The sequence below is a fragment of the Otolemur garnettii genome, unplaced genomic scaffold (assembly GCF_000181295.1).
Source record: "Otolemur garnettii isolate 467f Iridium unplaced genomic scaffold, OtoGar3 scaffold00031, whole genome shotgun sequence".
Lineage (NCBI taxonomy): Eukaryota > Metazoa > Chordata > Mammalia > Primates > Galagidae > Otolemur > Otolemur garnettii.
Window position 1 is genome coordinate 8,436,180 of NW_003852426.1, and position 21,937 is coordinate 8,458,116.

Below are 21,937 nucleotides of genomic sequence, written 5' to 3' on the forward strand. Positions count from 1 at the left end.
GGAAATAATTTAAAAGGAAAAAGTAATTCACATAAGGATATTCACAGGCAGAGCTATTTAAAAGAAAAGGAAATTGGCTCCTACCCAAACACCCTGCAGCAGAAAAATGGTGACCCAAACTCCAGCACATCAATGCAGGGGTTGCCCTGCAGCCATTAAAGTGACAGGTCTGAGGGCTCAGTCAATAGCAGCAGACGTGTGTAGGAGATAAAGTCAGGCCAGAAGGCAGAACCGACCACTGTTTACTGCTATGTAAAAATACATTGACAGGTATGGGCAGGGAATTTAGAACGAATGGTTAATGTTTCATAGTCACTGGGTTTCTTTTTTTTTCTATGAAGTTGTTTAAGTGGATAATAATAACAATAATAGCAACCTTAAAAGCAAAATCAATCTTGTGGTCTGAGAGCAGATGGGGCCTCAGCCCCTAGGACGGAAGGGGAGGGCAAAGAAGGACTGCATTTCTTTGGGGGCCTCCTACTATCAGGCAGCACTCCAGTCCCCCCACCCTGGGTCACTGGGGTTCCTGGGTAGAGATCCAGCTCCTGGAAAGCCCCCCAGCCAGCTGCAGGGTAGGAACAGGGGTGCTATAACCTGACTGCTAGAAACCTCTTAAAGCCACCTCTGCATATGGAGTTACAAGGTTCCTCCAGGCCAGGCCTTGGCCCTAGGCCAAGAGGAGGCAGGAGGATTAGGTCTAAGGTTTACAAACCAGAGAGCAGAAATGTAAGAGCCTGATTAGCTTTATGTCCCCTCTCTACCTATTGACCTCTGGAAGCCAACCTTGATTGCCCCCATTACCCCCTATGGCTGAGAGCCACTGCTCACCCCCTACTCATATATTAGTGGAAGCACACTATCTCCTGTTAACCAAGCATTAGCCAGAAAACTGGGAGCCAACCATGACTTTTCTCCTCCACACACACCCCACACCCATCCACCAGTGAGCCCTATCAGCTTTACATTCAGAGCCCATCCCAAATCCCCCCCTGCGATGCCACCCTAGTCTTAGCCACCACCACCATGTCCTGCCTGGACTGTTACATCAGCTACTGGTAGGTCTTCCCTGCTTCTCCCCTTGCCTGGCCTAGCCTGTTCCCCATAGCAGGCAGAGGGATCCTCTTAACACACCAAGCCAGATCCCATCTCCCCTCTGCTCACCCTGCCTTGGTGACCATGTCACTTGGAATCAAAGTAAGTGCTTTTGCAGCAGCCTGCCGTGCCCTCCACCATCTGCTCCCATCCCATCATTACCTCCTACTGCTCTCCTCCCCACTCCGGCCACACTGCCTTCTCTGTGCTTCTTCAATTCCCACCTTCAGGCCTTTGCACTTAGAGTTCTCCCAGCTGGACTGCCCTCCCCAGGGCTTGTTCTACCACTCCCTTTAGCTCTTCTGAGAGGCCTTCCCTGACCGCCCCCAGTATGATAGCACACCCAACCCGCCTCCATCATTTTCAATCCTTTTCTCTGCTTGTGTGATCTCTGTAAAACTCGTTGACACCTGACATATTAAATAGTCACTTGTTTATTCTCTTTCTGTATCCTTTTCAAAAGGCGAACACCCCTGGGAGGGAACACACATTAAATCCCTGAAAGGGATGAACAATCTTTTTTTTCTCATGAGTCAATTCGGGAAACATAAAGTTTAGAAACATGTTTTCTTTAGCATCAGGTATATTTATAAATCAGGAAATGCAATACTTGCCCTCCTACTAAAGTACTCTCTTCTTGTTTTGTTTTGTTTTGTTTTTTCCTCCATCGCTGAAAGGTTTCCTCTCCTTTTTTGGCTAAACTTTGAGAAACTACGTAAGTGGCATACACCATAGGATTTGACTATAATGCTGAGCCTCTGCACAACTTGTAAACGACTTGAAATCTAGTAGGGTGAGGGGGGGAAAATGAAGGACTTGAGGATGGGGAAACCCAATTGGACCAGCGTTCACAGTCACAGTCGAGGCAGAAAAGTTATTGCCATTAGGAGGCCCCTGTGGGCTGTGGATGGGGGAGGAGGGGGCCCACCTCTTGGGGGGAAAGTGAGGTCTGGAATGGCCAGTGGGGTGGGTGATAATAAAGAACTGGATGCAAATCATACCTGGCTCCCAGCCTTGTAAATCTTCTAAAAGGGAAGAGTCCTGCTATAAACTTCCCCACAGGAAAATGGGATAAGGGCAGGAATTCTTCCACCCTTCCTCCTGGGCCAGATCTGTCTTATTCCCTCCTCTTCCCACATTGTGCCACATGTTTGTACACAAAGCTCTCCCACCACACCCTGCTTCCCTGGTGGCAGCCTCTGTGACTCAGCAGGTGACAGCAGCAGCTTCCTGATCCTGGCCCTAGCACAGGAATTACTCACTTAGCAAGGCCTCCTACAAACATCTTTGGTCATTGAACTCCCCACGTGCCAGGTACAGGGCCAAGACTGGCTTTCCACATATCCTTCATTTCCTCTTCACCACAACCCTCTAAAGAGGGTTCCATTATTATCCCTGTCTGGTGTATGGGGGAAACTGAGGCACAGCATAAAACCTGCCCAAGATCACATGGCTAGTGAGTGGCTGAGGTAAAACCCGAACACAGCTCTGCTTCAGAAGCCTCTGCTTCTATCCTTCAGCCACACTCTGCCTCCCCACACTCCCACCTGAGCGAGACATGATTATTCATCAACTTTGATATATTTAGTTACTTGATTCTGAAATTAGACCTTGAGGGTGTCATGGAGCCTGGCAAGTCATGTGCGACAGCTGACCTCAGAGCTGCTAGTCGCTGACATCTCAGTGTGAAGAACTTCTCCAGTTACTCCCCTCCCTGGGGCACTGGTGCAGGAGGGAGGGAAGCAGTGGGGCCAGGTGGGGGCTGTGCTGGACCACTTGGCTGACCCTTCCCAGAATCCTCCTCTCTGGTTGCCATAGCACCACCTCTGCAGAGAGACCTGGGCCCTGACAGGGAGGGGAGGGCAAGGTGGGGCCAAAGGAAGCCATCCAGAAGAAAGGAAGCTATCCTGTTCCTGGGGACCCTCTGGAAAGGGAGGTTGCAGAGGCATCAATCCCGAGACCCTTAGTTACCAGGGCCACCACCCCCAGATAAATGGCAGAAGCAACTCCCAAGAGGAAGTGAAGACTGAGCAGAGGTGGTGAGGTAGGTGACAAGTATGCAGAAATGTGGGAGGAGCACAAGCGAGGCAACTGAGGCACATGAGGAAGGCTGGCCTCTGGAAAGACTGGACAGCCCCAGCCCAGTGCCCAGCAAACAGCAGGCACTTAATAAATATCAACCAGAGCTGTCATTATTGTAGGTGCTCAAAAGAGGCTCACTGGTATCCTAACCAGGGAGTCTTAGTTGCTCAGATCAGGAAGGAAGCATGAACAGTGGGTCCAGGAGCTGCGCGAGGAGCTCTCCACCCTGCAAGGGGCTTCTCAAAGGTTCCCCTCCAAGCCTCAGCAGGTCTGCTGCTGCTTGGCTGGCCAGGGAGGGCTTCAGGAGAAGAGGTCCCCCGCCACTCAGCCCAGCTGGGGCCACTGTCTCGATGTGCCTGGCCCAGCCCCCAACCTGGCATGGGCGCAGTGGGTGAGCGCACGCCTGGCACAGGCCCCAGTGCCTGGGAGAGAGGCTCCGAGCGGGCGGCTTTGTGTTTTGTGAAAATCAAATCCACAACTGAGCTCTCCAGCCAAGCAGGGCCTGCTGGGAAGGCTGGCGGGCCTCCCTTCCCGTCCCCCCACTGGGGCCCACCCTCCCTTCCTCAGCCCCCCCAGGAACCACGAGGAGCACCAGCTGCCACCCTGGCTGGCATAGAGGGTTGAAGGGGACGGGCCTGGGCCCAGCTCTGGCTGTGCCAGGGTTTGCCCTCCCACCCTGACCCCCTTCCTGCCTGGAATAAATTGGAATACAAATCAGAGGGAAACGCTTTCCTCTGTTTGAACAAATTGCTATGGATTCCTCCCTGTCTCAGGTCAGGCCTCGCGATGGGGGATATTTTCACTTGCCGACTGCTAATAGACTCAGAAGAAGCTGCTGGATCGATAGAGGCCGAGGAAATTAGCCAGGAGCTCTAGGCCAGCCTCGGCCTGCCTTTGCCCCCACTCCAGGTCTCCTGTAAAGGGTGGAGGTCAGCCCAACCCAGGCAGTCATGCTAGTCGCTGACATCTGTGTGAAGAACAGACCCTGACAGCCAGGGTGCTGCATGCCCCGGCCTATCCTCTACCTGAGAACTGAAGCAAGGGGGACCAGGGGCTGCCTGGAGGGACAGTGGGACAAAGGTGGACCCGGAGAAGCCCCCAAGAAGGTCTTCAGGGCCCACACACATACATGTTCTTCTGTGCAACATCATCGCCCATATGCACACCTACAGCACATGTATGCTCACGCGTATTTACATGTACACCACGAAGTACAATAAAGTGCATTTCACAGGCAAAGAGAACCGAGGGAAATTCTTCAGTTCCTATCGAGATACCCAGTGAGAGCCGTTAACTTCGTGCCAATGGTCTACACACACACACACACACACACACACACACACTGATCTCCAACTGATTTCTAACAGAATGGGGAGAGCAGACAGCAGGGAATGCAGACCACCCTCATCCCAGTGTGTCTCACAACCCCTGTCCCTCAGCTCCCCAGGAGAGAGAGCCACACAGGGGTGCTCTGGAACTTCAGGACATCAGGGCATCCCTCAGCAGTGAGCACCTCCTAGGAAGTGGCCTGGCTTGATCAGAAGAAAGTCACTCATGTCTCCTGCTGCTGCCCCCACCCTCACCACACGCACACAGCCCTCAGTACATTAGATTCCAGATCTGTTAAAACATGGGAGAGGAAGCTGTGTTCACTGGCAGGTAAAGCAGTTCCATGAGCTTGGCAAGACCCCTTCATCTCTGGATGCTGGTTTCTGCCTCTCAGAACTACACAGGTAGGACCAGGTAACCTCTAATCCCATTACCTCCGACTTTCTATGATTCCAAACTGGGCCCCCTCTTTGCTGTGTGGCCTGAAGACTTCTCTTGCCCTCTCTGAGATTCAGGGTTCTCTTCTAACAAATGATTAGATTTACCCCCCAAGACCCCTCCTGGCTCTGTCACTTTATGAGTTTAGATCATCTCTTTGTCTGGCTCTACTTATTCTCAGTACCTAGAACAGAGTCTAGCACATAGGAAGTGTTCAATAAGTACTGAATCAATTAATTAATCTCAAATTCCAGTTGGTAGTGAGGAGACAGAAATATACAATGGTGCTGCTGAGCTGGACTCATAAGGCTCAGGAACATGCAGGGACACAGGCCACTCTTGTCACAGCCCATGGGAGATGGTTTGGTTTCGGAGGGGAAAGTGGACAGAATGCATTATCGGAGGTCAGCCAAACCCGATAATGCAATTGACATTATTACCCCCTCTAATCCCCAACAACACTTTCACACAGAATCCTGCCTACGGACAGAAGGAACAGTCCTCCAGTCTCAGAGACTGTCCCCACCTCTTTGTTAGTTTTGAATTCAGCAGGGTGAAGAACAAACGATCGTGCCTCTCATGGCAATGACCAAAGGATCCTATATGTTCCTGGTTGATCCCCAACCCTGTCCTCCATGGGCACGAGGACCCCTCAATCCTCCAGGGGAGGTTTTGGGAAAATTGACACACTGGGGTTCCGGTCACAGGATCCAAGGAAGTCAGTGAGCAGCTCCCAGGTCCGGTGGTCACAGGGCAGAGTTTTCAGCCTGGGATCAGGGCTTCTACATGCAGCTCAGGAGATGAGCCCTAAGAATAAAGAGCTCTGCAAAGCAGGCTGGCCTGAAAAAGCAAGAAGACTTCTGGCTTAGGTGAAATGTGGTTCAGGCTGTCAGTGCCCCCGACACCCTATCTCCTCACCACTCCAGTGCACAGCCAGTCAGCCCCCAGCTGCCAGTGCCTGCATGCACCTCTCTGCCTGAAGGCTGTCTCTGCCACTGCAGCTCACACTACCTGTGTGCACAGCCAGTTAGGAGCACCAGGAAAGTCCCACTCCCCAGAGCAGCCCTCACCCAATGACAGATGGGAGTGGGCGTACACATGCCCCAGCTCCCTCACTCCATGCTGGGATAACTATGAAGTGTGTGTTTCACTCAGTGACCCAGAGTGACCTCATGGGACACAATGATAACCGGCTTGGTGAGGCACATCGTACTGGTTTCCTTGGCCTGTCTCACTTCTGCATTCCTTTTCCAGAGCTTCTAGGACTTACCTCCCAGATAAACTATAGTACCCAGCTACTTATTTCAGGGTCTGCTTCTGGGGGGACCAAAATTAAGACCATGAATCCAAGCAAGTTTTAACTGTGCATGGTGTCACTATCAAATCTCTCACATTAGCCACAAGCCAGAGCCCATATATTGCTTAACAACCCCCCCCATACACACACACACATATATTAAACACCCTCACATCATCCTCTGCCTCTACCCATCACTCCCCTGGAAACCTCCTTGCCTGAATACCATGATTCAAGATCCAAATCATGTGATCAACCAGCCTGAACCACAGGGAGAAGACTACGGCTGCTGGTTATTCCCAGAGTGAACTTCTAGAAGTAGTGACAGTTTCTGCTGGATAAATTGTTAATAACTCTAAAGTGAAACTGGCAGGCAGTGTGACAAGACCTGGTGAAGACTGGCAGCAACCTGCAGTTCACACTACCAGGTAGTATCACCTTCCCACTAACCAGGGGGCCTCTCCAATATTTCCATTATGGGCTTCTAATATCTAACCAGACTCCTGAACCCAGAGTGAGCCCCAGATGCTGTGGTCCAGATGCAATCAGGCCTGGGATAAGAAATGAGGTTGATGGGGGTGGAGAAAGGATTACAGAGCTGTAGGCACAAAATGAACACCATGTAGACATGCCCTGGCCTTCCTGAGGCTGGGAGGTGGTATAGAAGAATGAGAAAGATCCAGATTTATAGTCCTTTGACATGGTTTTTAACTTCAACCTTGGCACCTAATTGCTGTGTAACCTTCTTGCCGTCTCTGGTCTCAGTCTCTTATTGTAATAAAGCTTAAAGATCAGTTTCCGGCTCACTTAAGGCAGCTGAACTCACTCCTTGACATACCCTTGTGCCCCTCCTCAACCTTAATCTGCTTAAGCCTCTGTAGTCAGGTCTTTGTTTCTAGCAACCAAATGTAATTCCTGCAACAGGACTTGAGGTTCTCATGCTTCTCCCATGGTCAACCTGTCTGCCACACCACAGCTGAGGAACAAAGACCTGCCAGGTAATTTCTTCAGGAACCTCACACTTGGGGCAGTAGATGGACACTCAGTTGGGCTTTAGGCAGGCTGGAGTTCAAATCCTGACTCTACCACCTGCTGACGGCAGAGCCTTGGGCAAATCACTCATTCTGAACCTTGGCTTCTCCATCTGGGAAATGAGGGCATTAGAAAAGACTGCTTTCTGGCTGGATGCTGTGGCTTACACCTATAATCCTAGTACTCTGGGATGCTGAGGCAGGTTGATTACTTGAGGTCAGGAGTTTGAGATCAGCCTGAGCAAGAGTGAGACCCTGTCTCTACTAAATAGAGAGAGAGAGAAAAACTAGCTGGGCGTTGTGGTAGGCACCTGTAGTCCCAACTACTCAGGAAACTGGAGCAAGAGGATCTCTTAAGCCCAAGAGACTGAGGTTGCTGTGATCTATGATGCCACAGCACTCTACCCAGGGCCAACAGAGTAAGACTCTGTCTAAAAAAAAAAAAAAAAAAGACTGCTTTCTCCCACTCAGCTGTGAGCAACTCCGAGACAGGTGCCATTCACCTCTGTAGCCAGTACCCAACACCCTTTCAGACAGTGCCCCTATGCATTCTAACTCTGAAATTTTCACTTTATTCCTAGTCAAAGAAGAGAACACACAAAAGGGCCACATTTCAAAAAGGTAACAGAGGCTAGGCACAGTGGCTCACACCTGTAATCCCAGCACTCTGAAGGCAGAGGTGGAAGAAGGATCACTTGAGGTCAGGAGTTCAAGATCCACATGGGCAACATAGCAGGACCCTGTCTCTGTAAAAACAAAAACAAAAAAATGAGCTGGGCATGGTGGCACGCGCCTATAGTCCCAGCTACTCAGGAGGCAGAGGATGATCACTTGAACCCAGGAGTTGGAGGTTGCCGTGAGCTATGATCAGGCCACTGCACTCTAGCCTCAGTGACAGAGCAAAACCCTGTCTCTAAAATTAAATTTTTTTAAAAAATGAAAACTATTTCTGAGGCAGTCTCTTTCCATCTCTCTAGGTTCTGGAGTGGAAATCCCTTGGTTAGAAGCCAAGAAAGGGGCCAGTCTCCCAAGCTCCTGGTCTGGACCTTCTGGTTAGCACCATTAAAGTAGAAAGTAGCCTGGCTCAGAGTTTAAAAAATAATAAGTAGGATTTTCTTTTACGACCCCAGGGCCCAGATGAGCTTGGTTGAAACTAAGCTTGAGCAGTGACCTGGAAAACCTGGAGAAGCCCAAGGGAAGAAGACATCTGTTCTGGCCTAACTCATTCGGATGCACTGTCTACACCAGCTGTGCCTGCGCATCAGCTGAAGAGCTCTTACAACCACAGATGCCTTGATGCCACCTGCAGAGTTTCTGATTCAGGAGGTCCGGGGTGGAGGCAGGCATCTGTTGTTGAAAAAACTCTCCAGGTGGTTCTGACATGTGCCGGGATGGAGAACCACTTCTCTACACAGCTTCCAACCCTCCAGATAATCAAAGTATCTCGGCTGAGTTGCTGGAACTAGAAAGGAACCAAGAGAAGCCCGGGGTGGAACCTTAGAAGCCAGCCAGGCAGTGCCCTGGAACCTGCCCTTGCCACCACCCCACACCAAGGTCACCCACCCCTGCAGCCCCCGCCTCTCACAGGCAAGAGGCTGGGCTCGGGTAGTGGGAACTGCCGTTCCAGCCCTCCCTGGCCTGCCACATTTCTCAAAAGCGCAGCCGGCACCTCCTGCTTCCACATGCCACCCACACCCGGAGCTCCCTGCCATCTGCCTGCCACCCCCTCTGCTCCTGTGAAACAGAGTTCCCATAATTCACCTTAGAGTTTACAAAGTGCTAGCACTCTTGGGCTTCTCTGTCATCCCAAGAGGTGGGTGTGCCTAAACCAGCCTTCCTGACAGGGTAACTGAGGCCCTGAGGGCTGAGGCATACTGTGCAATGACCCTCAGAGGCAGCAAGCTGCCCCCTGGCCTTCCAACAGAAGTCTGCCCATATGAGTTCAATCCTCTTCCTTATGCCCTTGTTATAAAAAGTGTGATCCCTGGGCCAGGAGCGTCGATATCACCCAGTTTTGTTAGAAATGCAGAATCTCGGCCCAGACCCAGACCCACTGATTGAGACCATGCAAGATCCCCAGGGGAGTTCCTGGACACAGGAAAGCCTGAGGAGCCCCATTCTGTGCTGCAGCTGCCCAGAGCTCCCTCTCCCCCTCCATTCAGGCAGCCCTTCCTCCCACAGACTCCACCCCTCTCAGGTCTATTCCCATCTCCTAAACCCCGGGGCTCCCCAGGGCTCTGGCCTCAGCTCAGTCCTCTCTCTCCACTCTCTTGTCCTTGGCAATTTTATTCCACCTCATGGTTTCAACCCAAATCATTCTGTGACATAAATCCAGATGTGCAAAATCCACCTCTTCAAAGTTGCTCTCTCTCCTGAGCACCAGTGCTCATGTCCACCTGGCCTGTCAGTATCCCTTCCAGACGTCTCAGTGCCCGAATCTCATGAAGTTCAAAGGTGCACTCACTCACATTATCATTAAACTATTTATTAAGGTCTTGCTAAGTGGCAGGCATGTGCTCAGGGCTTCCTAGGCACTGTCTCATAAGCCCATGTGGTGAACTATGATTATCTCCATCTGACAAGTAGAGAAGCCATGGCTTAGATAAAGCAGATGGAACTTCTTGGACTCTCAACAGCTGCTGCAGGGCAGAGCTGGGATTCAGACCCAGGTTTCTTACCCAGAGATTAAGGCTCTTAACTACCTCACTGCCCTATCTGACTTCCAGTGGCTTTATTTAACCTGTTATCACTGTGTGCCAAGTCTTTCAGCTCCTCTCCCTTACCCAAACTCTTTCCAATCCTCTCTTAGTGCCTAATGATGATGGCACAATCTCATTTCTTGCCTTTTGCAACAGCTTCTAACTGGCTCCCTTCTCTCTCCCTCAACCCACCTGCAATCTATTCTCTACATGGCAGCCTGGGGAATTCTATTTAAAAGGTGTCAGTTCATGTACCATCTCTCCTCAAAACCCTCCCATGGTCCCCTGTCTCAGTCAGAATAAAATCCAAAGTACTTACACAGCCTTTAAGGCTCCAAACAATCTGGCTGACCCCACCTCCTAGTTCCCTTCCTTGGCTCACTCTGTTCCAGCCACACTGGACTCCTCTCTGTTGCTCAAACAGCCCAGGCATGCTTCTACTCAGGACCTTTGCACTGGCTGGAACACACTTCTCACAGATATCCATGAGGCTCCCAAGCACTCCCCTGCCTCCCTGGACATCTGCAAGGCCTACTGACCAGTCTCCCTGCACAGCCTCCAACAGAGCTGCATGGCTTCCCAGCCTAAAATGTGGCTCACATCAAACCATTTCCCTGCTCAACACCCCCCTGACAGCTTCTCCCAAACCCAGGGCTCCAGCCCCCTCCTCTCAAGCCCAAGCTTTGCAATCAGCAGTTCTGGGTTCAGGTCTGGCTCTGCCACTTGGACGTCATTGCTCTGAACTCTCGGTTTATTCATCAGTAAAAGGGGCTAATGAACCCATCACCAAGGGGTTATGGTGAGGATTGAAGATAATTTGTATTCATGATTTCAGCCAGGGGAGTCAATGTTAGCAGTGTTCATTGTTATTCCCTTACTGTTTCAGCCCAACTGCCCCAACTCCCTACCAACTTATGCTCCAACCCATCTGAGCCACTCACTGCTCCCCACACACCCAGGTTCTTTAGCCTCCATCCCTGTACCACTATGTGCCCTCTGCCTGGGATGCCCACCTCAATCCTTACTGCTGTTTCCCGAGGCCAGTTCAAATACTCCTTCCTTCCCAAGGCCCTGGAAGTAATTTCTTCACCTTCAGATTATTTTTACATGCCCTTGCCACATGGTATTTATGGTATTTATCAAGATCTCCTAGGAACCCTCATGTGTCGTTCTCCTCCCCTTCCCTCTTACTCATCTCGGTAACCCTGCCAATGGTCAAAATTGGGTCTTGTTCAAGACGGACTCAGCAAATATGTAATGAATGGTGAGTGAAAGGACTATCACACTGCTTTCCTTAGCCCAAATCAGAAGCTCCACTTAGAGCTGCTCCTAACCAGCTGTGTAACCTTGATCAGGTCACAAACTCTCAGAACCCCAGTTTCCTTATCTGTGACAATAGGCACATGCTGCCTCTCAGAATGTCATGGGAAGCAAAGGCTGTAGAAGCATGCAAATGCACGGTAAGGCACTTGGCACTAACACACCTAGAAGATACTGTTGTTATAACCAACAATCCTCCCAAAGAGGTTTATTCCTCACTCCCCAAAAAGATGCCTAAAAGAACCATAGCCAAATGCATGTAGGTCATCAAGTGAGTTTCCCTTCCTTTCTCTATACTTTTATGTATTCTTTCATTGTTTTGCAAAGAGCACGTTACTCATAGTAGTTACTCATAGTGTTACTCATGGACTTGGGGAAAAATAAGATTTCATTGTTTTTTTTTTAAAAAAAAGATTCATTCCTGTGAGCTAAGCAGTGCTAGAACCTTCTACCAGCAGACGCATGCCTGCAAAGTAGGGTCTTCTGAGGATGGAGGAGAAGATGCAGAAGGGAGCCATGCCCTGGGTTTATAAAGAGGCAGCCCTGCAAGGGAACAAGACCCTTGGTATCCACAACACACAGTCTTACAGGCGCTAGAGCCCCCAGCCTTAGCTGAGTCCCACCACAGGTCTCTCTTCTGGCCTAGGGAAGACAAGAAGAGTGGCCACAGGCAGCTGCCCAGAGACACAGGTGGGCATATGAGAGCTTCAGGGAGGCCTGGAGCTCCAGAAAGCCTTAAGGAGTCTCATTTGGCTCCAGCCTAAGGATTAGAATAATGCCCATACTTCAAATAGGGTAAGGCCCATGGGAGCCTAGGAAAAGCAAGAAGCAATGTGGCGGCCAAGCCCTCCCCCTGCTGGCCACATCTGGAGCAGCAGTGCCTGCCACACAGGGTAGAGCCCCCCCCTGGCAGCCCACACAAACCCCCAACACCTGGGACCCTCCCAGGTATCCAAAGGCAGGTAGTAAGTGGAGTGGGGCTCTTTCAAGACTGAGAGGTCCAAGGTTCCATCTCCCTGGTCCTCGGTCTTCACTGGGTGGGGCATCTCCTGGCCAACCTCGGTGAGCCCAGCCCTCAAGAGATGAAAGTCAGGAGAGCTGGGTAGGGAGGCAGATGGGAGGAGGTGTTCTCCACATTCCTGCTTCTGTCTCACTCCTCCCAGGTCCTCCCATGCCTCCTGGGCAGCTGGGAGAAGCTGGGGCTGCTACCACTGCCCGGATTTCCACTCCCACCCCCAGGTTATTGATTTCCTGCATCATTCATTTGCTGGGCCTTGGCGGCTGTGATTAGCTCCCTCCATTCTCCCTATGGAGCTCCCCCCACCCGTTCCCCCCAACCTGTCCCTCCATGTTCCAGCAAAGCAGAGCTAATACCAGGCTCTAAATGAGGCTTTGCCACCCCAGCCCCAGCAGCTCACAGCCAAGCCTGGCCAATTACACGTGGACTCCTGGCTATCCCCGCCTACTCCCTCAACAGTGCTTTCCTGGCTAGTATTACAAAATCCCCTCTAACCAACCTCCTCCCTTCACCTAGAGCTCCCACCCACCCATGAAGCACAGATTCCCAGACTGTAATGTACAAAGGGACAGCATGAGGACCCTGAACCTCAGAAGGTACTCTCCAGCCTGACACCAAAGGCTTGGGGAGTCCTCAGACTGGCTTGGGGCCAACATCAACTTGGGGAGGGAACGATGTAGGCAAAACAAAACCGGCTTGCATTTGCAGACACAAGGTGCTCTCTTTCCCTCATGCAGCTTCTGTAACTGAGAAGGAAGAAGAGACAGAAGTATGGATCTTCTTGAGGACATTAAGAAAACTCAGAGTCTTGTTAGCCCAAGGGAAACAAAGTTTTAGATGTGATGCCTTCTCCAGAGGAAGAAACAGATGTGGACAGCAGTTTCAAGGCATGTGAGAGTAGGAACTTTAGTGAAAAATTCCAAGTGCCCACACTCAGATCAACACTCGGGAGACGACACTGGGAGACTCGCTTCCTGAAATTCCTTCTCTACACTCCCCAGAGGAGGGGAAAAAAACCTGACTCGGTGATAATTTTGTAAGCTATGTTGCTCTTGTCAAATTATTCAACATCTGTCTTCATGTTCCTACAAAAATTAGCATAGGATAGTAGTTTCTGATGACACCTTTGGTGAAATATTTTGACTTCCACCAGTAAGTTGCAAACAACCTGTCTTAAGGATAATGTCAATTCCCACTTCTGCATATTAAATAATCCAGGGGTTTGTTGTGTTTTTGTAAGGGAAAGTAATCCCACCAACTTGCCCCTGGCTGGAAGTCTGGCTGCTATAAGAGGAGGAAAGTAAGCCAGGATAGAAGAGGGGCTGTTCTCTGACACCATCCACACGGAGGTTATTCCTCCTTAGTCACTACTGCCTTTACCCCAGTTCAGCCCCCAAGTCTGCAAGAAAGCAGATTACAAAATCCATCCCAGAAGACAACAAACTGGGCCAGGAGATCTGAGAGGCGAGGAGGGAGGGGAAACTAACTCCAAATGGACCATCTGGTCCAACCCTTGGCTGTTGTAGCATCTGTGCCCCAAAGAAGAACAAAGCCACCTGGCCAAACTAAGAGTGCATCCCCAGCCCTACTGCTGACCACACATCTTACAGCAGGCATGTGGACCTCAGTACAAACCAGGGCATAGGACTCCAGGTCCCTGCCTTCTACCACCCTCAGCAGAACAGCACAGCCCAGGCCAAATGCAGACAACAATGGGTTTTCCTTCCACCTCCTGCTCTTCCTCGCCTTCTCAATTAAGCTTCTGCATTAATCTGCCCCCTCTCAGCCACACAGGCCTGGGGGTAGCGGGGCAGGGGTTCCCTCCCCAGAGCACACATTTTTCTTCTGTGCCTTGAGTGAAACCTACTGCTTCCCTCCCAGGACAACAATGGGCTTCTAGCCTAGGACTCCATGATTATCCCTAAGCAGAGCCCCACAAAGAGTACCCCACTGCCCTGCCTACAAGCTCAGTCCTAGAGAGACATCTTGGAGAGAAAGAATTTCTTCAACCTCCCCCCAACCATAGGCCTTCATTCATTCAACAAATATCTGCCAAGGTGTGTGCCAGGCACAATGGCCCCTACATGCTACCCTTACTCTTTCTCAAGCTACTTCATCTGCTTTGAGGGTAGAGAAAAATGAAGGCCAGTAGGGAGGGAGAACTACTTCTGGCTCTCCATCCCATTTCTTTTAACCCAGTCCCAGTCCTACAAAGATAACCCTTTTGGCTATATCTAGCCAAAGCTTCTAGTGTCACAAGGAACTCAGTGACCTCTTGATGTCCTCTTCTTCCTCATATTAAATTTTCCCCATCTCCCCATCACCCCAATACAGACTTCCAACCCTGCAACTCCCAAGAACCCCTAAACATTTCCTGAAGCCAAGCTCTCAAAGGAAAGGGGAAAGAATGTCACCTGGGGTCCAGCAATCAGCCCCCGCATTTCCAGCCCTCTTGGATTTGCTGGGTGAAAGCAACTGGGACCCAGGCGCAAGCAGGAGGGGACAAAATACAGAGAGAAAAGGTTACAGGTGAGCCTATGGCTGAATCCTGGCCCTAGAGTACTCTGAAATGAGGGTCCACAGAGATTGGCTCCCAACTCCACTCTTACTGCTGGGGTTTATAGGCTAGGCCCAGAGGAGCCTCCTCAAGATGGGGCCCCGTGCAGCCTGGAGAAGGATGGAGGATAGGGATAAGCAGGAGATGGGTTTGCCCAGTCTGCTGAAGAGCACATGGAGGAGGGGTAGAGTGGAGGCCAGCAGCACACAGTGAGGATTCTCCATCACTTTCCAGGGCCCCTGAGGTACAGTGAGAAGGAGAAAGCCTCAGCAGTGTCCCTCTTAGGGCCCCTCTAAGGAAGCAGTGGAGCTGTAGGGAAATCTTGGGGAGAAAGATCACTGCTCTGTAGAGGCTACAGCCTCCAGGACCGGCCCAGCGGCCTCCTCCCTGAAACTCAGCTTCGTCCAGTCCCTGCTGCATTCTTATTCCTTCCTGCCTTTTCTGGCCTATGTGAGGGGCCAGGCAGTAAGAGACACACAAACTAATTAAAAAGCGGAGTTTGGCCAGCTGCCTGGGCCAGCTTCACCAGAGAATTAAGCCCAAGCCAGCTAGCAGTGTAGGGCCAAGAGCATGTCACTTCCCAGACACCCCTCAGGACACCCCCTTCCTTTTCCCAGGCACAGGCAGACAGGCCAGATACCTCCAGAATGAAGCATTTAGCACCAGCACCTGAGGCTGGAAGCAAGGGACACAGTGCCTCTGCTACCCCACAGAGAACAGGTCAAACTCTTCCCTGATCCAAAGGGAAATCATTCGGCCCTTAGCCTCAGAGAAAAAGGGAGAAAGAATCCCACTCACCCCAGCTACATATCACGCTGCAAAAACCTACAAAACCACCCTGCGGTCAGGAGGAGGCAAAGTAGAGGCCATTGGGCCTTCGGAGATCGACTTTCTGTGCTGTAGGGTGAAGGCGCTGTGGGTGAGCCTCAGTGACCCTGAAGGGATGATGCCCGCCTTTGGGGCCCTCCCTGAGAAAACCCATGGCACGGGAAGGTGAAGGGGTAACCAGAGTTCCCCCTTGGCGTCAGAGAGGAGGCGTGTGGACGCAGGAGCAAAGCGGCGAGGAAGCAGGCAGAGTTTGGACATGTAGCCCGATGGGTGCGTGCGGTGTTCGCGTTTCCAGAGGATGGTGGCTGAATGTTTGTGTGTGAGCGCATGGAGAAGGAAGGTGGGCTGGGGGGTTGTAGCTGGGAACTGGGGACAGGAAGAACTGGCTCAGGAAAGGTCCGAAAGAGATGCCATGGTCGCAGGAAAGGTCTGAAAAAGATGCCACGGTCGGAGGCGCCAGAGCCAGGGGATGCCGGCATCCTCTCCCGCTGTCAAGAAGCGAGCAGAAGAAGCGAAGCCGCAGCGACAGCGGGGAAGGCGAGCTCGCCTCCCGACCACGGCGCTGGAAGCCGGCTCGCCAGCAAGCCAAGCGCAACTCTGGATCGCGCATCGCTTGGCTTCCACTCTGGAGGCCAAACCAGGAGAGAACCAGGTTTCGGTGCAAGTCCCTGGTCGAGGATTTGTCCGGTCTCCGGAGCCGACCGGGTGCTTTCAAGGATTCCTAGTCACGCCCGCCCCTAGCAGGGTTTGGGAAAGTGGGTACCTCCCCCTGACATTCCCAGCTTTACGCCAAACCCTACCACAGTTCCCTGAGTTCCGAAGCAGCTAGCTCGGTCTCCTCGCGCCCTGGAGAGGGCGGGGACGTAGGCAAGCACTCTAGAGTCCGAGCCGAGGTCTCCACCAAACCCCGGTAGCGCGCACTTTGCGCCTCTTGCAAAGTTTCCGTGGAGGTCTAAGCCAGCTTGGGGCGGGACGCGGGCTCTTACCGTAGACTCCTTGTCCTCGGCAGTGGAAGGGGATCAGCGCCAGAAGTAGAAGGCAGGTCACCTCCATCTTCACGGCCGGTGCTTCATCCCCGCGAGGCGGCGCAGCCCAAGAGGCGGCGGGGGGCTCATCCGCCAGGGCCCTGAGACGCCCCTGTTTCACCCCGCTTTCCCTGAGTGGAGGCAAAGAGAGCAGCGGCAGCGGCAGTGGCGGAGACTAGGAGACTGAAGAGGCGGCGGTAGCGACCCGGGATTCTCCACTGGCTGAGCCGCTGCCCGCGTGGAGACGCAAGGGGCGCTGACCTGGCCCCGAATGCCTCGGCGCACCCAGCGCAGCGGCCAGCGCCCTGGCCCAAGGAGTCCGGCTGCCGAGCCGTCCCTGTTCCCCAGGGCTGTCCGCACAGGATGCTGGGCACCGGGGACCTCCCTGCTGCGGCCGCGGCGCTCGGATCCAATAGGCCACAGATGACTGACAAACTTGTCGTTTCCCTGCCCTGGGGTCGCCCCCCCGCGGAGCGGGGGCGGGGAGGCCCGGGCTCTGCTCGGGTTAATACGCTGTTCCCAGTCCTGTCGCGGGTGCCGAGGGCTCTACCGCCCGACCCAAGGGGGCCGGTCTGGCGCTCTCCCGGCGGGGAAGGAGCCCCGGCCCCGGCCCTCCTGAGCCAGGGAGCAGCGCGGGCTGGGTTCGGCCGAGGGGCTAGTGCCACCGGCTCTTGGGTCCGCGAAGTTAGCTCAGCCGCCGACAAACCGGGGGGACGGATCGCAGCCCAGTGCCCCGCGGGATTCTGGCGAGCAATTCCAGGCACCAGGGGCCCCAGAAGGCGGGGAAAGAAGCAAAGTTTGAGTCGTTTGAAAAATATTCGCGCTCTCGCCGAGGCCGGGGCTGCGGCACTAGCGCTGCTCACCGCCTACGCTCTCTGCACTCCGCTCCCGCCGTCTGGCCGCGGCGGCGGCGTTCCTGGGCTCCGATCTCTCCGGAGAGCAGGACTGCGCCGCGCCCCAAGTTGGTCGTCCCCGCCCCCGCCCGGCGGCCTCGGACGGCGGGGGCCCCGAGCGGGCGGGGCCGGGCCGGGCCCCCGGGCGCGGCGGCCGCTCGGCTCCGGGCCGCGGGAGCGCTCCGCTCGCTCGGCAACTTGGGCTTTGCTGTGCTGCTTTTTCGCCCCTCGGAGCTTTTCATTCCGCGCTCTTCCCGCCTCCCTTCCTCCTCCCTCCTCCCTCCTCCTCGCGTCTCCTCGTTCGGTCTCTCGCTCTCCCACCCTTTGTCGCTCGCTCTCCTGTTTGATTCCCCTCCAGTTAAAAAAAGGAGCCAATTAAAGGCAGCCCAGCTCGCCCAGCCCAGCCTCTGTCCAATTTCCTCGCCTCCCCCAGGACCAATTAGAGAAAACAAAACAGGGCTGGGGGAAGCAGACTGCCTGCTTTCTTCTCTCTCTTCTCTCTCTCCCTCTCTCTCTCCTCCCTCTCTCTCCCTCCCCCTCTTCTCCCCATCTCTCTCCTCTCTCGCTCCCCCCGCACTCCCCCCAGCAGGAAAATGTCAGAAAGCAGAAATGGATCCATCTATCCCGAGGACAGTGGCGGAGGGACTTAGGTTTCGGCGTGGGCTCTGTAGCCGCTCGCTCGCACACTCGCTCTTCGCCCGCCCTTGCACACCCAGACCGGCTGCCCGAGCTGGGTGCACCGATCCTGGCACGCTCGCGGGGTAGACACGGCGGCTCGCTTCGGGAACCCAAGCCGGCAGGGCTCTGCACACTTCGCAAATGTTTTGTACTTTGGGGAGGCGGGACTGAAGCGAGGATCCCAGGGAAAGGCCGGGCTGCCTGCGGTTCCTAGGGTCTTGCAGACGCGCGTCCTGGACCGCCTGCAGTCTGTCTGCAGCGCTGTCTGGCGGGCTCCGGAGTCCCACAGCCCCCCGGCCGAGCCCCCGCCCCTTTCCAGGCCTTCTGGGCCTCTACTGGGGTCCCGCGCTGGGGCCCCTGTCAGAGCAGCTGGCTGAGCCGCGAGCTGAGAGGTGGCGCTTAGAGCTCCTGCCCTTGCTGCCACCCACAGGTTGCCAACAGGTTTGCCCGCAGAACCCCTCCGCCAGATCTCCCTCCAGGACACCCCATACTCCCTTCAGCTCGCACTGCCTCCCCTCAGGAGCCCCCAAGCTCCCCAGGGGCTCCTGTCTTTCCGACTGCCTAGCCCAGGGCCTGGCTCCAGAGCTGGAGTCCCGCGCTGTGGGTCTCCGCTACCTCCACCCGGCCCTCCCAGAGCTGGAGCCGAGAGCGCTTGGTCCAAACGCCCACGGAAAGGGGCGTAGGCTGCGAAGCGAGGCGGATGGCCTCCCCTGGGCCTGCGATCGCTCCCCACACCCGGTCCTGCTAATCTCACCTGCTCCACCTGTCACCGTTATTTATCTCAGCGTGTGTGCAGGGGTTCTATTACGGCGGCCCGCGGGAGCGCGGACAACCGCAGCAGCCTCGCTCTCCAGAAATGTTCAGATTCTTGACAGTGATGGTGGTTCCACAACACTATACATTTGTCAAAACTCAAAGACCTGTATACCAAAAAGGGTTAATTTTTCTGCATCTAAATTAAAACACAAATCTAGTAATAATAATAAACCATCCCTTTCACAGGCCCACTTCCTGCTAGGTCCCTCCTCCTCCCCTCAGGGTTTAGTGCCACAGGAGCACGTGCTCCTGACTTCGAGGAGGGGAGAGGCGGGTGTTGGGAAATGCCTAGTGGCTTTGAGGGCTGTCAGCTCCCTTTTTGTCCATCTCTGGAACATCTGAAGACTCCTATTCTCCAGCCCAACTCCAAGGGTTTGAGCCTTTGTCTCTTCCTTCCTCTTCTCTCTGTCTCCTTCCATTCTTCCCTGTCCAAGGCAAGATAAGGAGGTCCAGGCCCAACTTAGTGCTGTGCACCCAGTAGATGCTGCCGACGACGTCTTCAATGAATTATTGAATGATGTCCGAGATAGTCCAGATACCACAGACCTAGGAGACCCTCAGTGCAGCCACCTCCCCAACTATTACCCTAAAGTAAAACAAATTCATTTTCTGCCCCACAGAGATAGGGACCTATCCTGACTCTTCCCGCCTGCTTCCCCACCAAGTCTGAAAAAGAAGTGACAGTTGAAGGTGCGATGAATAACTTCTTTTATCGTCATCTTATTACTCCATGGTTCCTAGAAACCCCCAGCTCCTCCTGGAAGCTGTCAGGAAGTGATCACAGTGATCCTGGCTCTCCCTGGCTTTGCCTATCCTGAGCTGAAGGAACACTTCTCTATGGCATGGGAAACTGCCGTTCTATTTTCCAACTGGCTTTTCCAACTCAAACACCAGTCAGTTGCTCCTCCTCAGCTTTGGAATAAGTTACTGGGGGACAGTAAACCCCAGGGACTCAGTTGACATTCTCCTGAGTTCCACTCTCAGAACACACACTGGTGTGGAGGAAAGAGAAGACTGTGATGGGAGAGGGACAGAGCACAGAGGGGAGCATAAGACCAAATTCGAGGCAGGCTGGGATTGAATATTGGCTGTATCTAATCTACCTGCGAATACTCTGCAGCTAATTATATGCAGCATAAATACCTTGACAGCCTGTGTGTGTGTTTGTGTGTGTGTGCCTGTAAATTCAATCATCTCCTCCCCCAAATGTGCCCTGCCTGCTGCCTTGACAGAGCTGTAATGTCTGACAATAGGAGGCAAAGAGCTCTAGACTTTGGAGCCATCAGTCCTGCATTCTATTCCTAACCTCTCTAGGCCTCAGTTTCCCCAGATATAAAGTGGGTAGGATCCCTATCTCAGAGTGGTTGAGAAATGTAATAATAATGATAGTTGACACCCATATGCCACACACTGTCATGTGTTAATTAATCCTCACAACAACTATGTGAGACAGGGCGGTTATTCTCACAGAACAACATAGAAATATTTAATGACTCATACGGCTGCTAAGTAACCGACCCGAGTTTTGACCTAAGTAGCCTGGTTCAACAACCTTGCTATTTCCCACTGTTCTATGTTGAAGAAGGTGTAAGGGCCTAGGAGTCTAGTAATGTTTTCACAAGTGAACATCACCCTCAGATAACAGTTCTCTGGATCCTAAATGGAGCTGTTAAGGGGTGGGGGTGGGAGAGGAGCAGGAGAACTAGACTGCTAGACCTGAGGTGGGCCACAGGGCACAGGATCAAACTGAGGCCAGGGTGCCTAGAGGCTCAGGGGGTGAGTGCCAGGGTGCCAAGTCCTGGGTTCTACTCAAGATGCTTGAAGGTCACTTCCCACTGAAGAAAAACCCGGTTTGGGTAGTGTCATTTTTGTTCTTTGTTTGTTTGTTTTTTGCCTCAGAGAAAGCCTATCACTTGGGCTCCAGAAGGTCTCAAGAACTGGCTGCTGACTAAAAGGTTGTGTGACCGGCCAAGGAACAAGAAGCTCCAGGCACTGGCCAAGCAGGGCAGCTGCAGAGTTTATTGTGAGAGGGTATTACTAGAAAGCTCTCTCATCATTTCCTGCCACCAGCTCGCTCCCCCTGCAAGTGAGAGCCTGGAAGAGAAGAAAGGGAGAGAGAGAAGAGTCTTTGCTGGGATGGTGTCGTCACCTTGCAAGGGAAATTGTCTCTGAAAATCATACAGTGGCAGGTATCGATTCAATCTCAGAGCAAGAGGATCTCTGGTCAGGTGGGGGAAGGCTGGCTGGGAGGGGATGAGGAACAGGGAGAGTTATGAGCCCGCTGAAAGACCAGTGTATTAATTTGGGCTCTAACAAATAGCCAATTAATGGTTCCAGCTGCTAATTAGTAAGCAGTTAACTCCCATTATAAATTGTGCAGCTTGAGACTAGTGATAATGCAATCCTGCCATGACACCCTTGGAGGGAAGGAGCCCCATATACTTCTGTCTCCCATAGCCTGTAGCTCCCACCACTCTCTTCTTACCCCACACCCCCAAAGGCCCTCTGCTGGTAGAATGCTGGCTGCATGAGAGCAGGCAGGGACTTTGCCTGTATGCTTGCCTTTCATTCATTTAACAAATACTTAATGAGCACCTACCCTGTGCCCAGCACTGCTGTGGGCATTGCATACTCAATGTGAGCAAAACAGACAAGAATCCCTGCCTTCATGGAGGTTATAGTCTAATGAAGAGACAGACAACAGACTACCTAAATAAGGAAAATAAACAATATTTAGATAGTTAGGAGCATTAAGGAGAATACTAAAGCTAAAAAGAAGAGTAGGTAACTTGAGAGCTGACATGTTACAGAATATACCGAGAAAGATTCCCACT

The 21,937-nt window shown here is 52.8% G+C and overlaps 1 protein-coding gene across 1 annotated transcript in view; it reads right to left on the reverse strand.

Annotated features, from left to right (window-relative positions):
* MDGA1 (MAM domain containing glycosylphosphatidylinositol anchor 1) overlaps positions 1-16,744 on the reverse strand; it is a 53,417-nt gene extending 36,673 nt beyond the window's left edge. The window contains exon 1 of the mRNA XM_003789158.3: positions 16,678-16,744. Within this exon, the coding sequence (XP_003789206.1) occupies positions 16,678-16,744 (67 nt within the window). The remainder of the gene's footprint in view (positions 1-16,677) is intronic.
* Between the last annotated feature and the right edge of the window lie 5,193 nt (positions 16,745-21,937).